This window comes from Neolamprologus brichardi, chromosome 9 (assembly GCF_056152115.1).
Source record: "Neolamprologus brichardi isolate AB-2024 chromosome 9, ASM5615211v1, whole genome shotgun sequence".
Taxonomy (NCBI): domain Eukaryota; kingdom Metazoa; phylum Chordata; class Actinopteri; order Cichliformes; family Cichlidae; genus Neolamprologus; species Neolamprologus brichardi.
In genome coordinates, this window is record NC_142112.1 from 10,977,272 (window position 1) to 11,001,109 (window position 23,838).

At 40.5% G+C, this 23,838-nt stretch overlaps 1 protein-coding gene and 1 long non-coding RNA gene across 5 annotated transcripts in view; both read right to left on the minus strand.

The window, feature by feature from the left end:
- Window positions 1–11,704, minus strand: part of LOC102798904 (solute carrier family 12 member 7-like) — a 79,766-nt gene extending 68,062 nt beyond the window's left edge. For all 4 annotated transcript variants that reach the window (XM_006809825.3, XM_006809823.3, XM_006809822.3 and 1 more), the window contains exon 1: window positions 11,365–11,704. In XM_006809825.3, coding sequence (XP_006809888.2) covers window positions 11,365–11,596 — 232 coding nt within the window. In that variant the 5' untranslated portion in view covers window positions 11,597–11,704. The remainder of the gene's footprint in view (window positions 1–11,364) is intronic.
- Window positions 11,705–14,468: 2,764 nt separating this feature from the next.
- On the minus strand, window positions 14,469–23,416 carry LOC148101206 (uncharacterized). Its single transcript, XR_015719602.1, has 3 exons — window positions 23,261–23,416; window positions 15,266–15,343; window positions 14,469–14,833 (listed from the first exon to the last, which is right to left on the minus strand). It is a non-coding gene; the product is annotated as an uncharacterized LOC148101206 (long non-coding RNA).
- Window positions 23,417–23,838: the final 422 nt, after the last annotated feature.

Below are 23,838 nucleotides of genomic sequence, written 5' to 3' on the forward strand. Positions count from 1 at the left end.
AGTGGAGAGTAGACTTTATCGAAGTAGATGTCTTTCTGAAAGCGCTGTAACTAAGTTTAAGAATATAATCCACCCACTGTTATCATCGTCAATGCCCTGTACCAACACAGAGCAGAGCAGCTATCTGAACACTACCCCAACAGAGGTCGATTATCTTGTTAATAATTTCACCTCCTCACTACGTACGACTCTGGATACTGTAGCTCCAGTGAAAACTAAGGTCTCTAATCAGAAGTACCTGACTCCGTGGTATAATTCTCAAACACGTACCCTAAAGCAGATGACTCGTAATCTGGAGAGGAAATGGCGTGTCACAAATTTAGAGGATCATCATTTTGCCTGGAGAAATAGTTTTTTGCTTTATAAGAAAGCCCTCCGCAAAGCCAGAACATCTTACTATTCGTCACTGATTGAAGAAAATAAGAACAACCCCAGGTTTCTCTTCAGCACTGTAGCCAGGCTGACAAAAAGTCAGAGCTCTTTTGAGCCAAACATCCCTTTAACGTTAACTTCATGAACTTCTTCACAAATAAAATTTTTATCATTAGAGAAAAAATTACCAATAATCATCCCACAGATGTAATATTATCTACAGCTACTCTTAGTACCATTGATGTTAAGTTAGACTCTTTTTCTCCAATTGATCTTTCTGAGTTAACTTCAATAATTACTTCCTCCAAACCATCAACGTGTCTTTTAGACCCCATTCCTACAAAACTGCTCAAAGAAGTCCTGCCATTAATTAATTCTTCGATCTTAAATATGATCAACCTATCTCTAATAATCGGCTATGTACCACAGGCCTTCAAGGTGGCTGTAGTTAAACCTTTACTCAAAAAGCCATCTCTAGACCCAACAGTCTTAGCTAATTATAGGCCAATCTCCAACCTTCCTTTCATATCAAAAATCCTTGAAAGAGTAGTTGTCAAACAGCTAACAGATCATCTGCAGAGGAATGGTTTATTTGAACAGTTTCAGTCAGGTTTCAGAGCTCATCACAGCACAGAAACAGCTTTAGTGAAGGTTACAAATGATCTTCTTAAGGCCTCTGACAGTGGACTCATCTCTGTGCTTGTCCTGCTAGACCTTAGTGCAGCATTCGATACTGTTGACCATAATATCCTATTAGAGCGATTAGAACATGCTGTAGGTATTACAGGTACTGCACTGCAGTGGTTTGTATCATATCTATCTAATAGACTCCAATTTGTGCATGTAAATGGAGAGTCCTCTTCACACACTGAGGTTAATTATGGAGTTCCACAGGGTTCAGTGCTAGGACCAATTCTGTTTACATTATACATGCTTCCCTTAGGCAGCATCATTAGAAGACATAGCATACATTTTCACTGCTATGCAGATGACACCCAGCTCTATCTGTCCATGAAGCCAGATAACACACACCAATTAGTTAAACTGCAGGAATGTCTTAAAGACATAAAGACCTGGATGGCCGCTAACTTTCTGCTTCTTAATTCAGATAAAACTGAGGTTATTGTACTCGGCGCTGAAAAGCTTAGAAATATGGTATCTAACCAGATTCTTACACTGGATGGCATTACCTTGGCCTCCAGTAACACTGTGAGGAACCTTGGAGTCATTTTTGACCAGGATATGTCCTTCAACGCACATATTAAACAAATATGTAAGACTGCGTTCTTCCATTTGCGCAACATCTCTAAAATTAGAAATATCCTGTCTCAGAGTGACGCTGAAAAACTAGTTCATGCATTTATTACTTCCAGGCTGGACTACTGCAATTCATTATTATCAGGATGTCCAAAAAACTCACTGAAAAGCCTTCAGCTAATCCAAAATGCTGCAGCAAGAGTACTGACAGGGACTAGAAAGAGAGAGCATATTTCTCCTGTTTTGGCTTCCCTTCATTGGCTTCCTGTTAAATCCAGAATTGAATTCAAAATCCTGCTCCTCACATACAAGGTCTTAAATAATCAGGCCCCATCTTATCTTAATGACCTTGTAGTACCATATCACCCTATTAGAGCACTTCGCTCTCGCTCTGCAGGCCTACTTGTTGTTCCTAGAGTATTTAAAAGTAGAATGTGAGGGAGAGCCTTCAGTTTTCAGGCCCCTCTTCTGTGGAACCAGCTTCCAGTTTGGATTCGGGAGACAGACACTATCTCTACTTTTAAGATTAGGCTTAAAACTTTCCTTTTTGCTAAAGCATATAGTTAGGGCTGGACCAGGTGACCCTGAATCCTCCCTTAGTTATGCTGCAGTAGATGTAGGCTGCCGGGGGATTCCCATGATGCATTGAGTTTTTCCTTTCCAGTCATCTTTCTCACTCACTATGTATTAATAGACTTCTCTGCATTGAATCATATCTGTTATTAACCTCTGTCTCTCTTTAAACAGCATGTCTTTTATCCTGTCTTCCTTCTCTCACCCCAACCGGTCGCAGCAGATGGCCGCCCCTCCCTGAGCCTGGTTCTGCCGGAGGTTTCTTCCTGTTAAAAGGGAGTTTTTCCTTCCCACTGTCGCCAAAGTGCTTGCTCATAGGGGGTCATATGATTGACTTTTGTTGTGATTTGGCGCTATTAAAAAAATAAAATTGAATTGAATTGAATTACAAAAATCAAGAAATCACAAGTTGAAGGGACACTGCAACATGTAACGTCACTCATTGTCCTATGGTGTGGGTTTGCCAGGGCAAGGGTAATGACCCCACTACCGCCACTTCTGGCACTGCTGCTTAACAGGGTGCTTCTAAAAAGGGACAGGGTGGACTTTTTTTTATGTGGTTATGTGTGTCTACATACAAGTACAGTAAATACTTTGTCTATCAAAACTCTGAAATAACAGGTGAAAATATACTGAACCTGTAGATATACACTGTTTTCTTCATGCCTATGATGACTGTATGTAAATTTTTAACCACAGCTGTGCATGTAAAAAAGTGTGATAGTATATCATACCATCCCATGCTAAAACAACTATTGCTACAACCTACTGACATAGAAAAGAAACACCTTTGTCAAGTTATCTTTAACTTCAATTTTGTAACAGATGAAAAACAAAAACAAAAGAGAAACCCTAGTTAGTAAAAACGGTCAAACTTGCAGTGATGTCAAAGCAGGAATTTATAGTATTTTTTTAAGTTTGTCACATTTTTTTTGTTTCTAAGACCCTTTGTGCCTTGTAGTTTGAAATAGATTCGCACCTGAAACTGACACCGATAGACCCCCATTGACCACTCATCCACATTTACTAACTGCACAAGTAAGATTCCATTATTGCTTTGGTGGTAACTGTACTGTAAAGTGTTATGATAATGTAGATAATGACCTGAGGACAAATGCCCAATTCAAAATAAAATTACCTGATGAAAATGTAAAGATTGAGCTAAACTGTGACCCAAAGGAGAGAGTCTTCTGAAACACCCTCTGTCTGACCGATGTAACCCCCACCCCCACCTCAGACACATACATCGCCCTGTGAGTGTTGCGTGTAAACAGCAGTGTAAATAGGGAGCAAGTGGAACAAATATGTGAGACTGAACAAGGCCACACAAGAGCAGGAGCAGATATAGTGGATGCCAGGGCCCAGTTGGTGCTGACTGCTGGGTTCCAAATAAAGATGAGGGCAGCACATGATACCAAAGGTGCATGCCTTCTTGAACATGAACACACACACATGTACACAGAGAGAGAGAGAGAGAGAGAGAGAGCAAGTGAGCCTCTGGAATGACATTCTGAGGACGTTCATTTACCAGTTCTGTCCCACTCATTCTCTACACACAATGTAATTATTAGCTGTAGCTGTAATATACAAACCCTCCACCTAAAAAAATACATAAATGTTTTTCCCAAAAAGTTAAATCATCTGGAAGTAGCATTTTCAGCGGGAGAAATGTTTTGTCACTAATCTGCAAGTGACTTCTTCAGTCTCAGCTGACTGCAGGTTTCCAGCCTTATGAACAGTACATTTGCATAATGACTGAAACTAGCACCACTGGTGAAAAATTTTCTGGATCATTAATAAGCAAATTGTCTTGACCACTAATAAGGGACCATTGATCAATAGTCATGAGTACCATTCACAGAGAGTTGGGGAATGGCTGCAATCACAGCACTGTAAGATGGTGAAAGATGTAGCCTGAGGCCCCCTCCTCGATTTCACGTAAATGGCCTCCTTGACTCCGCGCTCAAACCAGCATTCCTCCCTGTGCTGGATGTGTACATCATCATCATTGAAAGAGTGTCGACTGGCCTGTAGGTGTAAACAGACTGCGGAGTCCTGCCCTGACGAGGTAGCTCTTCTGTGTAGTGCTATCTGCTTAGGTAGAGGTTGTTTGGTTTCCTCAATTTATAAATCACGCCAATCCTCCTGGCACTTAACAGCGTAATCGAAGAAGTTCCTTATCTTGATGATAATGCATGTTGCCTGTCATTGAAAAGCTGTCCAAGTCAGCAAAATACTCTCAAATTGTACTTTGAAATGAACCGAAAGCCAGTGTAGCTGCATTAAGATATGAGTCACATGCAAGAAGTTGGGGGATTTTGTCAGAAGCCTGGAAGTAGCATTTTGAAGAACTTGGAAGTGTTCTGGGATGTTTTTCCAAGACAAATTTATAGTGCATTGCAGTAATCCAATCATGAAGAAACAAAAGCATGAATAATCATTTCCAGTTCAGCACGTGACACAACGGAGCTTAGTTTGGCAGTACTTCTCAAATGATGAACGAGAAACTTGACATGTGCATCCAAAGTAAAACCAGAATCAAAGGTTATGCCAGAGTTCCTAACAGAGGATTTTGCCAAAGAACCAAGATGTCCAAGCGTCTGAAACGTGAAACGAGGTGTACAGCTGAATATCATCTGCATAGCAGGGATAATAGATGTCCTTAAAGGTACAAGGTACAAAAATGTCCAAAGAGCACAAACAGGCTTTCATTGTACCAATAAGCTTCGCCAGCTCAGGTAAAGTTACTGGTGCAAAGCTGTCTATTGTAAGATAACAGGCCGAGCTGGTGTGGGAACATCAACACAGATGCTGAAGAAGAGATATTATTTCTTACATTTCTGACCTTATTAACAAAAAAAAGGAAAGAAAACGCTGACAGTCCTCATTTCAGGACATAGTAGGTGGAGCAGGAGTAATGATGCCACTAACAATGTTGAATAACAACTGCTATTTAACACCAGGTTAGAAAAATATTCACCCCTCGCTTACTTAACTGAGTTATTAAAGGAACTAAAAGATCCTTTAGGTGTAATAAGTGCCTTTTTAAATGGGTTTTCCTCCACAGATGTTCCATTTTTCTGCAGGAACGTTTTATCATGCAGAAAAATGGCATATATCATAATTTATCTATGGTGATGACTGTAAAACTGGCACCCATCTCTATTTAAAACAACAGATATAGTCTAATATAGAAAGGTAATGTTAATTAAAAGGATCTGTTAAGATATCTACATCATTATAAGTGGAGAAAAAAAAATTAAAAGCCTCAGAAAGCATGCCTGCAGAGGAGGCAGACCTCATGGGGGCTGAAAACTGTGTCACAGTTACAGATCAATGAAAAATAACACAGTGGTGGTTAGAAATAAAAATGTCCTCAGAACAAACAGAATCAACATTCAGACCCAAAGTAAAACCGAGGTCCAAAGTGTGCCCTTTGGCGGGAGTAGGGCCAGACACATGCTGGATAAATTAAAAATTCTATGACACTCATAAAGCTCCTAGCAAAGAGCTCAGAGTCATCATCAATATGCACGTTAAAATCCCCAAATACGACCAGTCTAGACAGTTTCAGAGTGGATGATAAACAGTTACTAAATTGCATTAAGAATGTGCTGTTTGGACCAGGTGGACGGTACACTACAGCACAATAAAAAGGATCCTTTCCCCCGCAGCTCAAGCGATAAAAACTATCCAATTTTAGACAAACGACATGAAAACCGATTTGAAAACACAACAGCAAGACCTCTACAACCCAGCATCCGAGGCTGGCTGATAAAAGAGTACCCCCTCGGACAAAGTTCAATAAGAGATGTGTGGTATGCGGACTGCTGCCAAGACTCAGTCAGGAATAAAAAAAAAAATCCAGATTTCTGGATTGTATAAAGTCATGCTTAGTGAGGTGGAGAACAGAGCAGCCACAGACGCGGCTCATTTCAGGGGATGGAGAAACTGTGGGTTTGATCCATGAAAGTCATGTAGTCCACTCACCGACGGGATAAAAGGCAACGTGAGCAAAGAGTCTGGATGAACACTGTGGAGATAGCTGTGTCGCAGAGATCCAAACAGCATGTAAAATGAGTAAGACTGAAACTGTCAAAAATGAAATAAATAACTGAGTAGTAAATATTTTCACATCTTTTAAATACACCACAAAAGATTTAAAAACAAATGTAAAGTGTGTCTAGAGTGCTATTTAATTTCTATCTCACATCTAGATATTTTTTATTTTTTAAACGTCATTCGTTTTAAATTTAATAATTTGTTTCCCTTTAAATGCTTTCACTGTTTATTTTTTCCCAACTTTGATATTGTGTCGTGTAACTTGGCTCAAAGTAAAGTGCAGAGTGGGTAAATGTTACAAAGGTGAATAAATATAAAAGCAAATCACAACAGGAATATTATTAGTGTTATATAAATAATGTTATTTTTTCAATTTAACATTTGGTGCACTTAATGAGACATTAACTTACTTATATCTGATATTATAGGGGTAGCTTCTGAAATTGGACCTTAAAAAAAAATCATAACCAGCTAACAAATTCATGCAGATTACTTTTGCTGATTCTCCATAAACAATCTCAGGCAGCAGAAACAATCACAGAGATGAGAGCTTAACAGTCTCGCAGCCTGATGTGAATCTGACACCTTCTGAAGACTCTAGAACCTCATTTATATTTCAATGCCTGGTTAATCTCTCATAAATCCAAACACAATCTTAATCATCCTCAGCATCTGAGGCAAGCCGCGAGGTCACACCCACAAACTGCTTAATGTCATTAGCAGTCACTATGGCCTTTTCCCACTCTTTGCACGGCCTAAAATCTGAACAAGGACCAAGTCACAAGAGCATTTTTAGACTAAAGTGTTTTAAGAGGAGCCCAAGGCAGTGTAACACATAGACACTATCATTCACACAACAAAACGTTTTTTTCCATCATTTATATTTCTTCATAACCGCTGCTTCCTCTTTACGAGAGACTTTACTTAACATTGTTTTGCAACCTTGAGTCGTGGAAAACACAGTGCTCCAGTTCCACTAAACTGTCAAATGTATTCAAATTGCGTTTGACCTTTGGAAAAGTACATTCCACCGTCAAATAAAGCCTCCTTTATTAACAAATTAAAAGTCACAACTTGTAATATGCAGTCAGCTTTATTCAGAGCCTGCATCTGGTCTCTGTTTGACTGTGTGGTATGTAACTAAAAGAGGAACCTTCCCATTGAGCATGCTGATAGATACAAGTTTATCTGTGCAGTGCCTCTGTAGTGGAAAATGGCTAACCACTGATCGTGTAAACATAATTAAATCTATTATCTGCTACCGCTAACTTCATCATAGGGAATTCAATTAAACAGAGGCCCCTATAGATCTGTAAACAGATTATACCAAAACAAACAACTTTCCACTGATTGCAGTAAACCGAGAGTCACAGATGAATGAAGTGCGGAAATTGAAATCGAACTGAAGTCAGTACCTAATAAGATGCTTTAGTGATAAATAACTCCTGAAGTAGAGACTTCATTATACAGAGGGTCGTTAATATCTATAATCCATCTCAGCAAGTTTCTGGCATAGGTTTGTCCACTTTTTCTCTTTTTAAAACCATCACTGGGCCCATTGTGCAAGCACTCTTCACATGGCTGCAACCCCGTAAGTATTTGTGATAGAGACAAAACAAGCACAAAGAATTTACAGGGCCTAGATTTTTCCATGTGCGCTTCACATTAGCATAACTCCTCAACTATATTTGGCTGGAGAGAATTTCGCAGCCAAAATTACAAAATAAATCTGTTCGGCCAGTGTGGATCTTTTTCAACGAAGGGCTAAAGGCGTTCAAATCAATTAAAATGTAAGTTCAAGACTTTTTCATTACTATTCCCATCACAATTTCAAGCCAGTGATATTAATGAAGTAGGTATTTTTACAACCCCCACCGCAAAAAAAGAAAAAACATACAAAAAACATCCTCAGATTTTACAGCAGCATATTCATTGGAGCGACATGTAACATATGATATCATTTGACAGCCACATTCTTTGCCCGCCCAGTTGCATGTGCCCACAGAGGCGGCAAATGCTTTGGTTGTTCTCTGGAGTCATGTTACAAATTTTTGGGAGATTAAAATTTTTGCCGTTGAAAACTTGCTCCCAATCTACCATCATCACTGTTTGGCTGAGAGAACACACAAAGCGCAACAAGCCCCAATAATGCACCCTCGCATGATATCTCACATGCACAAACACACCCATCATCTTCTACTTAGCAACACAATCTGAATTTGAATGAAATACCATCTATGCATTAAAGCAGAATAGCCAAGTCCCAACTTGTCATCGTATTATAGAAGAGGTAATCGGGTTGAACACATTTTCATGGCTTTGCAGCTCAGTGCTGGCTATCAGTTAAAAACACCTACTGCTCCAGTGAGGTGAGGTTTTTTCCTACAAAACTACAACCTGTTTGATTTAAAAAAATATTTCTATGCTCAAAATCAAGCTACAAATGAGTATTTTAGTGTTTCTACCAACATTGCTAAAGACTCAGCAGGTTCTGTGACTGCAGGCATGAGAAAAAAACCCACAAAAAACATGTGCACACTCACAGCCGTGCACAAACATGGCTGTGAGCCTAACATGTAGGCTCCTCATTGTGAGTGAAGACAAAGTTCCACCTCTAAATGGCTTATGAAAAATAAATCAATATAAAGGTTTTGGAGTGGGCTAGTCAGAGTTCTGACTCAGTTTGATTGAGATTCTTTGGCATGACCTTAAAGAATCAACCTACGACATAGTTGAATTCAAACAATTCTGCAAAGACGAGTGGGCCAAAATTCCTCCACAGTGATGTGAAAGACTCATCATCAGCTATCACGAATGCTTTTCTGCAGCTCTTGATGCCAAGAGTGGCACAACAAGTTATTAAGTTCATGGGTCAATTTCTTTTTTACACAGGAGCACATAGGCTTGGGACGTTTTTCCCCTCGATAAATGAAATCATCATTTAAAAACTGCATTTTGTATTTACTTGCGTTATCTTTGTCTAATATTAAAATTAGCTTGATGATCTGAAACATTTAACTGTGACCGTAGGAAGAGGGAAAATACTTCTTATCAGCACTGCATGTCAGGTAAACGTACATGTTAAGACCCCTGTTGGATCCTGGGAAGGAGATCCCTTTGAGGCTATGTCGGGAAGGACCAAATCAAACACGGTGGTGAACCCTTGGTAATAAGGGAGCAGTCAAAAGAAGCCTTAAAGTGAGGTGTACGCCAACTCAGATTCAGTTATTAGTTATACCTCCCTAGCAGAGCACTTTATTTTGAGCTGTTTAAGCAAAAGCAGTCTAAGGAGCTTGGAAAGAAAAGCGTCTGGACTTCTTTAGGTTGCTTGAAGACGTTTCACCTCTCATCTGAGAAGCTTCTTTCACCGGATGAGAGGTAAAACGTAAGGAAAAGCAGCTCCTCTAACTTCCTACAGTTTGGAGAAAATTGTAAAATTGTAATTAATAACTGTAATTGATAATTTATAAATTGATTTTATTACAAAAATAGTATAGTGCATTGAAGAAGCACTGGTTTTTGCTGGTATACATTGTCAGTTATAGGTCTTAGAAATAAATCTGGAATCAGCAAAAACTGATACTAATGAAAAAATATAAATAAATAAATACAATAAAACAATTGAAAATGAGAATCGGCACATCTCTACTTCCACATGCACATGCTTGTGCTTACTTTAACCATTTTTCATATTTTCAGTGAGTTATTTCAACAAGTTCTTTCCGTTTTGCCCCCTGCTTGTTTAGTTTCAAAATTTATGCATCTTTTTCTACAAGATTAGATTTTCTTTTCAAAACATATGAATGCTACTTTTCACTGCTTTTTGCTGCACAGCAGGTTGCTCTGCGTGTTTGATTTGGCAGTTTTATGTCAGATGCTCCTTCTGACACTACCCTAAAGCAAATTTGTGTCTCCGGTTGGAATCAAGCCAAGCAACTTTTTGCTTGTAAAATCTGTTTTGTTTTATAGGTTATTTTTTTCACACTAGTTGAACCCATCTTTCCACATATCCTATGGTTACTATACAATGAATCACTTGAGTACTTGTAGCTTCATGTCAATCACTGCTCTAAATCAACAGAGGCTTTAACAGGACCAGACACTTGTCACCTGTCCAGCATCTTATACTGGCTCTGAGCCTGTGGGATACTTTTGTTGGACCTAACACAACTTAAACTTATTTCGTCAATCGTAAAAGTCTCCTCTGTCACCATGATTCATCATGAGTACACACCCAGTAACCACCACTAGCACTGTGAGATTTATCTTATTTTTTCATCCATATTTAATTAATAAGACTAAAATTTACCTTTCCTTCGTGGTGTCTAAACATTGTTTACAGTTACATATGAAATAGCCATAAGCAGGATGACCCTTATGCACACAAATAAACTCAGAGTACATTAAGTGCCAGGCAATTCTTCTAGCACCTTCTAAGCACCCACCTGTTGCTATAGATGCACCTTGTTTGCATGAACAAAGCTTGAGAATAAAGCCTGCAGCCAAATTGTGGTTCAGCTCAGAGACACATACTGTGAACCAAGAACATTTGGGAAATCGCTGGCACTATGTGAAATTAAAAATATATTTGGACCTTGAAAGACAAAGGTTACCACAGGAGCACCTTGCTACATATTCTACATATGTTGAGAACAGAACAAAACAAGGTACACTAGCCTGCCTTTTATTTTCTGCCCATTATTTTCAAAAACAAATGGCGCCAAAACCTTGTCATATTATTTTGCTTTACATTTATTAACAAAAACTCAATTCCAGATAAAAGACTGAGAGGAAATTCGCATGGACCTAAACAAACACAGTCTGCTTCATGTGCGCTTCAATTAGGTGAGCAGAGATGTCGTTTTAATCTTCCAAACTGTCTGACGGAACTTTTAATGCCGGTAAAATCTCTATATGAGGTACCAGGATACAACCCAATAACGTTTTGACTGTTGTGGTTAATGTGAACAGGTTCCGCAGGTCTGCTTCGGTTTTATTAAATCACTGCCCGGGAGAAACACGACAGCTAATCCTCTAAAAGGTGGATAGGTGAGATAAGAAGTGGGACACGGAGTCTGCCCCTGTCTGTAGCACACTTACCGTACTTGTTAGGCTCCCTGTTGTACTCCAGGATAGGCACCGCAGCGCCGGGGTCCAGGGGTTCGAACACGGAGTCTTCAAGCGGTTCTTTTTCCTGCCCCGTGTCGGCGCTGCTGCTGCTACCGCAGCCGGTGTCGAGTCCCGGGTCAGCGGCAACCGCGTCCAAGTGAGCCCCTTGTACGGGGACCGTCCCTCCACCGCCAACAGGGACTACCACAAATCTGTCCCCCATGTCCTTTTTCTTCACCTGTGGAACTTTTCAGTGGAGGACCGCACAACGGTTAGTTTGTGCTCCTCACTCTGCGCGTGCAAGCACACAGTACAGCCAGCAGTTCCCGCTCACGCCTTCGATCAGAGGATTGATTACAGTATGGCTGTGCCCGCCCTCTCTGCTCGGTCATTGGTTTAGAATGCCAAGGAGCGCTGTCAATCGTTCCCAGAAGCAAATCAGAGTTGTCGAAATCTGTTAATTGTGAACAGGGTTAGTTACTAATATTTCTATCAAATTAACGATATTCTCCTCAAAAACTCGAAGTTCTGTAGTTATTACATTATGATTTAGTTGTTCAAAGCCCCCAAATAAAATCAAAATGACAATAGTGAATACATTTTCAATCTTCAAAAGTTCTTATATTTAATTTTAAATATATTCTAAAAAGATATTCGTTTTTATTTAAAACTGAGGGACCATTAGGCAGCAAAAAATATAATTTAAAAACGCAGGCGCAAACAGGATCCTTAAAATAGTGCATGTTAGAACCCTGCTGTCACAGTGGGCCACATGTACTGGCATCACACTGGACTCATTACAGGCTTTTTTAGTGAGCTCGAAGTGATGGGGTAATTAACACCCACTCTTTACATCCTCCCCATCAATAGCCTTTCACAGAGACTCAATAGATCATTCTAATTTAAAAAGTAAGGATGGGTTAGTCATTTGTTAACACCTTGCCATAATAACTTTGGTATGTTCCAGCTTAGAATAAATGGTTCCTTAATACTGCAGGAGAAAATCAACTCTCATATTTCCCAGCAGTTTTGATACATAATCAGAATGGAAACAACACACCCTTGGACTCAGCTTTGGTATTCTCAATTCCACAGGCTTAAGCATAGCTCACACCTAGCATCCTTAACATTTCTAGTATGTTTGGCTTTTGAGACAAAAACACAAAATCTGCAGCAAATTCTTAAAAAAAATTAAAGATGCCAAGCAAATTGATGACCCCCCCCCCCCCCCCCCCCCACACACACACACACACACACACACACACACACACAGAATTATAAGTTGATAACAAAGTGAGGCAAAATGACCAAAAAGACATGTACCCTACAATGGATGGGCATGAAAATAGGTGAAGACTAAAAAAATCCTAATCAGAATACTTTATTAATCCCAGAGGAAATAATGTGGTCAGTTAGTTGCTGTTCATACGGTGCTGAAATAACTAAACTAAATTAAATGATAACATTTATTACAAAGTTACCAAATATAATAAAATAGCTCTAATAAATACAAGTAATAAAATGACTGCAACTGAATACAAAACAAAAGAAAAAACGAAGAAGAGGAAAGAAACAAGATGCAGGAAAACTATAAATGGGCACAAAACAACAAAGAGGGTCACAATAGAAAAGATCCAATAGAATTGATTTTTTTTCTCCAAAAGTAGATGCAAGTCAGCTATAAAAACACAAAAACTGAAAGTGTTTAAAAAGAACAACAAAAAAGAACAACAACACACACTGTAACGAAACAAATAATGATCAAAGGGATGCATAAAAATAAAATAAAAATAAAATAAAACAAACTGGAAAAAAGAAGCTGAGAAAGAAAGAAAAACCAGAGGAGAGGTATAACAAAAATACAAAGGGACACCAAATGGCCAAAAAGAGATGCAAAGTCTGTGATAATGTAAAATGACCCGAGTCCAAACAACATGACATTGTTGTCATTTTATATCTGTGGGTGTCTTCCTCTTTTGTAGCATGGTTGAGGGCTTTTTATATGTCTGAGTCTACTGGTCTATTATTATGTCTCCATAGGTATTATTTAAAGCAGTTATTTTGACTTCACTAAGAGTATAACTACAGATCAAGTCAATTTTATTAAAGCAGAAAACTTGAATCTTATTAGTCGCCTGACTAATGTACTAACTTCATTACAAAAGGCTTCTGAACTTGCAAACCTGATTGTTTCCTTTTCTAATGGCCTCTTCAAGCTTCTCGTATGCCTCGTAGTCTGTCATATACTTTTTGGTTATCCACAGATTCTCAGGAGAGAATATTCTGGATGAACTCCAGGAGACCACTCAGACAGTAATTGCTTGAAGGGTGTTACGTGGACTAAAATAGACAGCTGGCAGAACAGTTGGATGACTGGGTTGGGGGTGGGGGTGTGTTGAGTTTGCAGAAGTACGTCGGGCCACTGTGTGCTTGAAACGAAAGGAAGGAACCACACTAATGATGTGCAATGTATAGTTCATGCTTGTTTGTAAAGACGCTGACTGTATGAATGCATGAAGCTTTGATACAGCACATGCACACACACAGACACACACTGGGTGTGAGACTAAAATACAGGGCTGACAAAGAAACTTGTAATCCTCCATGTCTGTGTTGTTTGAGTCATCCGCAGCTAAACTCATCGGCTCAGTTCAGAATGATTTACAGGCAGAACCAAATGAAATGCAGATTACTTTTTAAAGCTGGGTGATAACAGATGTGGCTTTTAGAGCACAATCACAGCTGCAAGTGTTCATGGTGATACATGTCCCCCGTTGTCTATGGGAAGTCACACATCTGATGTTTGCTCTGTCATCAATGTGCAAAAAACACGGCACAACAAACACACTTAAATTATGCAGGAAATGAAAAACTTTGTCTGTTTTGATCAATTAACTAAAAAAATAATGTAAATTAATGGATAATAATGTTAATATATAGTATAGTTAATATATATTACAGTAACTATATACAATATAGTTAAAAAGATAATAATGATAATAATGTGGAAATCTACTTTGAAGATTATTTTACTGAGTCATACACAAGCTGATAGTTTTATTTGTAAAACTGTTCGTCAGTCTTTCTTGGGGAAAACAAGATAAAATCTTTTTTTTGTGCCTGAGCAAAGATATTTTACTCATAGAGTACATTTAATTTTTTTTAAAAAGTATTTAATTTTGGTTTGACATTTGAATTTGTCTCTAGATAACTGAGTGAAAAGAGCAGGTCTGAGCTGCTGAGTGTTATACACATGAATAGTCTCATTAGAAATATGGATCAGCAGTCCACAAACATGTTGTCATAGAGATTATCCTCAGGGAAGGAGCTGAGCAAACTGGCTGCTGAGGTGAAGCTGCTGTTGTCAGGGTGCCTCATACATTCAGCCCTCTTGACCTGGGTTTCAGGTCATGACACAGAAGTGTATTTCTGCTCACCGTCACTGCCATGTAATCCCAAACTAGAAAAAAATTAACAAAGCATACAAAAAATACTCAAAAATGTCAAATTCGTCTCCTTTTTGTGTCTTTCATAACTCTAAGTCAGTATTTGGAACCAATGCTATTTAGATTTAATGTGTCAAACTCTTAACTTTCAGTGAAAGCAAATAATATTTCAGCTATTTGCTGTAGTTTTCTCAGTGCCCAGTTTTATACCGAGTCCTCTTTCATTCATCACAGTGACAATTACAGTCATTAAGTGTTAGGTAGTATGGCTCGGTAGTTCTCTAAAGAAACCTCTAGCAATGATGGAGCCAACAGTGCGTATGTGGGTCAGTGCCATAGCATGAAAATAAGTTTTTTTCTGAAATGGGTCGACCATCACAACAGACAGGGGTGGGTGGGTTATATAGATGTGGCATCATCGGCTGTGTAGGCTGAACAGATCTCACCGGGGGACAGAGGCCCAGCTGCCACGCCTAGGCATGTTTCAAAGAGTGTTTCGTCATCCAGGAATGAAACAGCCCCTCCTGAAATTACAGTTTCAATCAGCAGTGTTTTTTTGTTGTGATAAGATACCAGTAAATAGATTTTTTTTTTTTGTAATTAATATTTTATTGTACTTTTAGAACACTACAGTCCACTGCAGAGACAGATAACATCACATAAAAAAAAACATCAGCATAGCAGCAGAACAGTAGAGAATACCAAACCAAAATGAGGGGGGGGGGGGGCGGCAAACAAAGCAAGAGATAAACAAAAACAAGAAAAAAAACAAAAAACAAAAAAGAAACAAAAACAGCCAGCCTTTGACTATGTGGGTCTTACTGCATGCCACACTCTGACATCCCTAAGAGTGCTTCGTCAGAATTCCAATGTCTATTCCACTCTAAGTTCTAGTCTGTTCATTTTATTCTGGACAGATATGGATCCCACTTCAGATGAAAACTCTCCACTTTATTCAGGAGTAGGGATGGGTATCGTTTAGGTTTTATCCGATACCGGTGCCAAACCGGTACTTTTGAAACGGTGCCGGTGCTTAAACGGTGCTCAAACCAGTGCTTAAAGAATGGAGAACACAAAATTGGTCCAAAAACCTCTCATGGTCAGCTGTTTGGGGGTTTTTTGTAAAAAGATAACAATGTTAACCTTTTCTGCAGCTATGGGGCATATATGGCATCACTCTTGGCTGGAAGCAGCGCTTAAACAATGGAAAAAACAAACTTTGTCCAAAAACCTCTCATGTTTAACTGTTTTCCTCTTTTTCTTTGGTCATTTTAGCCTTTTTGGCCAGGGTGAAGGAAGTATCTGCCATCAAACAAGAAGACAGCAGCATGTAGCTATGATGATGTTTGCTAGTTTACCTTACACGCATTAATGTAATAACGTGGTTAGCCTACTCAACGTAAATTACACACGAACAACATTAAGCTACTCACGCAGAGAAGAACGGCTGCTGCTGCTATCATCATCCGTCATCATTTCTGCTACACTGGATGGGGTTGGGGCCAGGACTGTACTCTTCGGGTTTTTGCGGGATGTTGCAAACTCCGATAACAGGCACCACACCCGCAGTAGATGTGCTCGGTGTGAGGTCTCGCAGCAAGCTATCAAATACGGCGCATTTCTCGGCTTTAAAAAAAACGCTATGCGTCGCCAGGTGTTTCATCGGATTTGAGGTGTTACCTTCTTTGACAGTATCACAGCATCACCTTAAAGCACTTGTTGCAGGCTGCTGAGTTTGCATATTTTGCTGTGGAGTACAGCCAGACTTTGACCGCTTTGCTTTGGGCATTTTTAATCTGTAGCTCTGCTCTAAAAGAACGTACGTACCTGGACCCGCCTACTATCCTCGGAAACGTAAAATGATTGGCTAGAATCTAAAGTGTATGACAGCTCAGGAAAAAAAAGCACCGAAATGTGCGCTGCTTTTCGATCTGGTTACTACCGTTTATGTCAGAACCGGATACCGGTACCCATCCCTATTCAGGAGCCTGTATGAGTTGTTCTAGTGCAGCGAGTCTCCCTAGTTGAATATGCCATACGGAGACAAGTGGGGCGGAAGGGGCCTTCCATTGGGAGATAATGAGTTTACGCCCCAGCATCAATGCAGTTTGTACCCACTCAGCAGCCTTAGGCGGAGCATATTTAAGGAGTGATGGGTCCCCCAAAACAAATAGTCTTGGTGAAAAAGGAATATCCCATCGTATGGTTGATTTGATAAAGTCATGTATCTCAGTCCAAAAGATTTGGGTTTTAGGACAGCTCCAAATCATATGGGTCAATGTGCCTACCCCAGTCTGACATCTCCAGCATTCAGGGGACTGTATGCGGTTCGCCCTATACAGTCTGTGTGGCGACCAGTAAATTCGGTGTAGTAATTTGAATTGGATTAGTCTCGTTCTAAGTTCCCTGGACACCTTTTTACTATTCTGCATAATTGTAGACCATTCCTGATCTGTAAAAGCCACACCAAGGTCAGATTCCCAAGCTAACCAGAGGGCGGGTAGCCCTTTACTCAATTCAATTCAATTCAATTTTATTTATATAGCGCCAAATCACAACAAATGTCGCCTCAAGGCGCTTCATAGATACAGAGAAAAGCCCAACAATCATATGACCCCCTATGAGCAAGCACTTTGGCGACAGTGGGAAGGAAAAACTCCCTTTTAACAGGAAGAAACCTCCGACAGAACCAAGCTCAGGGAGGGGCGGCCATCTGCTGCAACCGGTTGGGGTGAGAGAAGGAAGACAGGATAAAAGACATGCTGTGGAAGAGAGACAGAGATTAATAACAGATATGATTCAATACAGAGAGGTCTATTAACACATAGTGAGTGAGAAAGGTGACTGGAAAGGAAAAACTCAATGCATCATGGGAATCCCCCGGCAGCCTACATCTATTGCAGCATAACTAAGGGAGGATTCAGGGTCACCTGGTCCAGCCCTAACTATATGCTTTAGCAAAAAGGAAAGTTTTAAGCCTAATCTTAAAAGTAGAGATAGTGTCTGTCTCCCGAATCCAAACTGGAAGCTGGTTCCACAGAAGAGGGGCCTGAAAACTGAAGGCTCTCCCTCCCATTCTACTTTTAAATACTCTAGGAACAACAAGTAGGCCTGCAGAGTGGGAGCGAAGTGCTCTAATAGGGTAATATGGTACTACAAGGTCATTAAGATAGGATGGGGCCTGATTATTTAAGACCTTGTATGTGAGGAGCAGGATTTTGAATTCAATTCTGGATTTAACAGGAAGCCAATGAAGGGAAGCCAAAACAGGAGAAATATGCTCTCTCTTTCTAGTCCCTGTCAGTACTCTTGCTGCAGCATTTTGGATTAGCTGAAGGCTTTTCAGTGAGTTTTTTGGACATCCTGATAATAATGAATTGCAGTAGTCCAGCCTGGAAGTAATAAATGCATGAACTAGTTTTTCAGCGTCACTCTGAGACAGGATATTTCTAATTTTAGAGATGTTGCGCAAATGGAAGAACGCAGTCTTACATATTTGTTTAATATGTGCGTTGAAGGACATATCCTGGTCAAAAATGACTCCAAGGTTCCTCACAGTGTTACTGGAGGCCAAGGTAATGCCATCCAGAGTAAGAATCTGGTTAGATACCATATTTCTAAGCTTTTCAGCGCCGAGAACAATGACCTCAGTTTTATCTGAGTTAAGAAGCAGAAAGTTAGTGGCCATCCAAGTCTTTATGTCTTTAAGACATTCCTGCAGTTTAACTAATTGGTGTGTGTTATCTGGCTTTATGGACAGATAGAGCTGGGTGTCATCTGCATAGCAGTGAAAATGTATGCTATGTCTTCTAATGATGCTGCCTAGGGGAAGCATGTATAATGTAAACAGAATTGGTCCTAGCACTGAACCCTGTGGAACTCCATAATTAACCTCAGTGTGTGAAGAGGACTCTCCATTTACATGCACAAATTGGAGTCTATTAGATAGATATGATACAAACCACTGCAGTGCAATACCTGTAATACCTACAGCATGTTCTAATCGCTCTAACAGGATATTATGGTCAACAGTATCAAATGCTGCACTAAGGTCAAGAAGGACAAGCACAGAGATGAGTCCACTGTCAGAGGCCATAAGAAGATCATTTGTAACCTTCACTAAAGCTGTTTCTGTGCTGTGATGAACTCTGAAACCTGACTGAAACTCTTCAAATAAACCATTCCTCTGCAGATGATCTGTTAGCTGTTTGACAACTACTCTTTCAAGGGTTTTTGATATGAAAGGAAGGTTGGAGATTGGCCTATAATTAGCTAAGACTGCTGGGTCTAGAGATGGCTTTTTGAGTAAAGGTTTAACTGCAGCCACCTTGAAGGCCTGTGGTACATAGCCGATTATTAGAGATAGGTTGATCATATATAAGATCGAAGAATTAATCAATGGCAGGACCTCTTTGAGCAGTTTTGTAGGAATGGGGTCTAAAAGACACGTTGATGGTTTGGAGGAAGTAATTATTGAAGTTAACTCAGAAAGATCGATTGGAGAAAAAGAGTCTAACTTAACATCAATGGAACTAAGAGTAGCTGTAGATAATATTACATCTGTGGGATGATTATTGGTAATTTTTTCTCTAATGATAAAAATTTTATTTGTGAAGAAGTTCATGAAGTCATCACTAGTTAACGTTAAAGGGATGGTTGGCTCAAAAGAGCTCTGACTTTTTGTCAGCCTGGCTACAGTGCTGAAGAGAAACTTGGGGTTGTTCTTATTTTCTTCAATCAGTGATGAGTAGTAAGCTGTTCTGGCTTTGCGGAGGGCTTTCTTATAAAGCAACAAACTATTTCTCCAGGCTAAATGATGATCCTCTAAATTTGTGACACGCCATTTCCTCTCCAGATTACGAGTCATCTGCTTTAGGGTACGTGTTTGAGAATTATACCACGGGGTCAGGTACTTCTGATTAGAGACCTTAGTTTTCACTGGAGCTACAGTATCCAGAGTCGTACGTAGTGAGGAGGTGAAATTACTCGTGCCCTTAACAAGCATTGAGTAATATTTAGAGACTCCACGACCCCCCCCCCCCCCCCCCCCCTCCAGACTAAGCCATGGGGGGCTCGTTCTGGAGGGAGAGCCCAGTGAACCATGTGTCTCAGACTGAAAGCAAAAGCAAAGTAAAATAGTAGATTTGGGACCCCCAGGCCACCCGACTCCACTGGTTGCTGTAGCTTTTTAAGCTTTATTCTCGGGCGTCTGTTATTCCATATGAATTGGATGCATAATCTGTCAAATTGATGAAAATATTTTGATGGGATTTTTAGCGGGAGTGTTTGTAGTAGGTAATTAAATTTTGGAGCACAGTTCATTTTGATGATGTTAACTTTACCCCAAAGGGTGAGAAACAAAGGGGACCATCTAATTATGTCGGTTCTGAACTTGTCCAATAGAGGTTCAAAATTAGCCTGAACTATGTTGTATAACAAACGGGGGAATGTAATGCCCAAGTATTTAATACCAGTCTGAGGCCAGCTGAAATCCCCTGGCTGGAACAGGGTTTTGGGGCAGAAGGCTGTCAGAGGGAGCGCTTCAGACTTCGACCAATTTACTCTATATCCTGATATATTAGAGAACCGGTTAATAATTCTTAAGAGAGCAGGTAGAGAGCGTTCTGGCTGCGATATTAGGACCAGGGCGTCATCAGCATAGAGCATCAATTTATGATTATTATTGTGGACCAGGATACCTGGAAAATCAGGGTCTCTACGTATTGTCACTGCCAGAGGCTCTAAAGCTAAAGCAAAAAGCAGAGGACTCAGTGGGCAGCCCTGTCTTGTACCTCTGTGGAGGTCGAAGGACTGTGATATAATACGGTTCGTTAGTATTGATGCTCTTGGATTGCTGTAGAGAAGTTTGACCCACCTTATGAATTTTGGGCCAAAGCCAAATGCTTCCATTACACAAAATAGAAAACGCCACTCTACCCTGTCGAATGCTTTCTCTGCATCTAGGGAGAGGGCTATAGCTGGAGAAAAGTCCCCCATAGGGGACTTATTCTGGGTTGCCCACATAATATCAATTAGGCGTCTAATATTATCGGCAGAGCTGAGAGCCCGAATAAAACCAACTTGGTCGGGGTGTATTAAGTAAGTCATGACCTTATCTAATCTGGTTGCTAGTACCTTGGCTAAAATTTTGCAATCGCAATTGATCAAGCTTATTGGTCTGTAACTCTTACAGTCAAGCGGGTCTTTGTTTTTCTTTAAGACAAGGGAAATAAGCACCTCTGACAGTGTTGGTGGCAGGCTGCCCTTATCCAGGGACTCCTCAAACATTTGCAGGAGTAAAGGGGAAAGCTCCTCTGCAAAGTTTCTGTAAAACTCTGCTGTAAACCCATCCAACCCAGGGGCCTTGTCAATTGGGAGATTTTTGATTACCCTTAAGATCTCTTCCTTTGAAATTGGGGCGTCCAGGGAGTCCACCTGTGTCTTAGAGAGAGTTGGGAGGTTGAGGGGGGAGAGAAAACTGTTAATTTCCTGAGAGTTTGCTTGTATTTCTGAGGAGTAGAGTTGCATAAAGAAATCTCTAAAGGCTTCATTCACTTCAGAGGGTTTTGACACCATAGTGCCATCCTGTGCTCTAATTGCTGCTATGATAGTCTGAGCTTCTTTTTGTTTAATATATCTTGCAAGCAGTTTGCCAGGTTTATCTCCATCTTCGAAGTATTTCTGCCTAGCCCGAAATAGAGAAAACTCCATTTTCTGAGTCAAAATTGAGTTAAACTCATATTTAAGTCTAGTTAGGTGGGTCAGATTTGCTGAGCTCATGTCTGCCTTAAAAGCGGCTTCAGCTATGGCAATCTTCCTCTCCAGGTCTATCTGCTTGGTCAGAGCAGTTCTTTTCTTATATGAGGCATGCTGGATGATGAACCCTCTAATAAAAGCTTTCAAAGCTTCCCATGCTACACCCGCACTGGGAGCTGTAGAGAGGTTAATTTCTATATAAGAATTGATCTGCTCTCTCAAGGAGTGTAAAAAGTTGGGATCATGTAAAAGGCTTGAGTTTAGCCTCCATCTGGGAGACTTGAGGAGGCTACCAAATGAGCTCAGATGCAGGAGCACCGAGGCGTGGTCAGAAACGTGTATACTACCAATAGAGCAAGACATTGCTGAGGGCATGATAGAATTCGACACAAGAAAATAATCTATTCTTGACAGAGTGTTGTGGGGGGCAGAATAAAAGGTGTAATCTCTTGTGGATAGGTTGAATACTCTCCATACGTCCACCAAACCCAAGGTCCTACACATTTTTATAGCGACCGAAGCTGATCTAGAGTGTCGCTGTGAGGGAGTGCTTCGATCCAGTATATCATCCATAACCAAATTGAAGTCCCCTGCTATCAGGATTGGGTAGTCGCCCATATCACCAATTTTGCATTCCAAGTTTCCAAAAAAGGTGGGGTCGTCGATGTTTGGTGCATAGATATTGCTTAAAATCATCCTATGGCCTTGAATCTCAGCCAAGAGTATCAATGTCCGCCCATCATCATCTTTAACCATCCGGGAGCATTTAAACTGTAACCGCTTATGAATTAAAATTGCGACACCCCTACTCTGACTGCTGCCACATGAAAAAAAATACCTGACCCACCCAATCACGGAAAAGTTTACCTGACTCTTGGGGAGACAAGTGAGTCTCTTGAAGAAAGACAATGTCAACGTTTTTTGATTTGATAAATGTCATGATTTTCTTTTTTTTGATTGGATGGTTAAGGCCCTTTACATTCCAGGTCATCAAAGTAAGGGCCCTTTGTTGCTTATTCGCCATCATGCAATACGTATCAGACGTATAGCAGTGGGGTAACTTATTATTAGAACCAGGAGTTCTAATAATAATGGGGGGGTTTGGAAGTAAATAAAAATAACAACTGATAAACAGTTAAACAGATACGTCTGGGGCAACCGAGAACACTAGTTACCCTCAGGTGGGCTATGAGCCCCAGAAAGCAAAACATAAACTTTATGGTCCGTGACTCTAACCAGTCGAACAGTCATAAACAGGACCCGTCGCCAGCAGCAGCAGCACATTAAGTCGATGTAATATGAGGAAAACAGTCATTCTGGGACTTAGCTAACTGAACAGACCTCTATGCAGGTTGGTTAGAACTGTTCCCTGACAAACTGAAAAGGGCTTCATGACAACTGAATTACTAAAAGAGGAGTTTAACAGTCTTAGTGAGCTTCTCTACCAAGCAGATTGTGTTGTATTTTCAAAAGAAGCACAACTGAATAAATCAAATAAAACTGCGAAGCCCTATAATATTGAAACTAAACAGTTAAGAGGTGCAAAGTATATCGTGTATAGCGTGTTAATTAACGCTAGGGCGAAAAGAAAAAAAGGGTAGTGTTTAAATCCAAGCCCTGACTGTAAATAACTCAAGGTAAAGACAGAATGTAGTCCTGGGCTTTTTTTGGGTCGGTAAACTCACGTCTGCCCTCCGTCATTTTCAGCACCAGCACCGCTCGGAACAGTAGGGAGAACTTTATCTTCCTTTCGTGCAGCAGCCGTTTGCAGGGATTAAAAGCCGCTCGTTTGTCCGTGACAAGTTTGGAGTAGTCAGGGAAGATCATAATGCGGTGGCCGTTCCAGTTCAGCTGTCCCAGCCTCCGCGCAGCTTCCATGATCCGTTCCCTGTCCTGGAACCGCAGAAATCGGGCGATGATGACCCTCGGGGGATGACCGTCAGGTTTGCGTCTCACCAGGCTGCGGTGTGCGGGGTCAATCTCCAGCCCGCCCGGGAAGTCGACCTTCAGGAGTTGTGGGATTGTGTTGCGCACGAATGCTAGAGCGTCCGAACCCTCGCAGCCCTCTGGAAAGGCGGCGAAGCGCAGGTTGTTTCTCCGTCCTCTGTTCTCGAGGTCGTCTAATTTCTGTCGTAGAGCGTTCACCTCGTCACTAGTCGCAGGAGGATTTTCCTTTAGCGCTCTGCTAGCATCCTCAAGGAAATCTAGACGAGACTCTCTAAGCGTTGCTTATTCGAGTAACCATATCCGCTAGCTTAGCCTC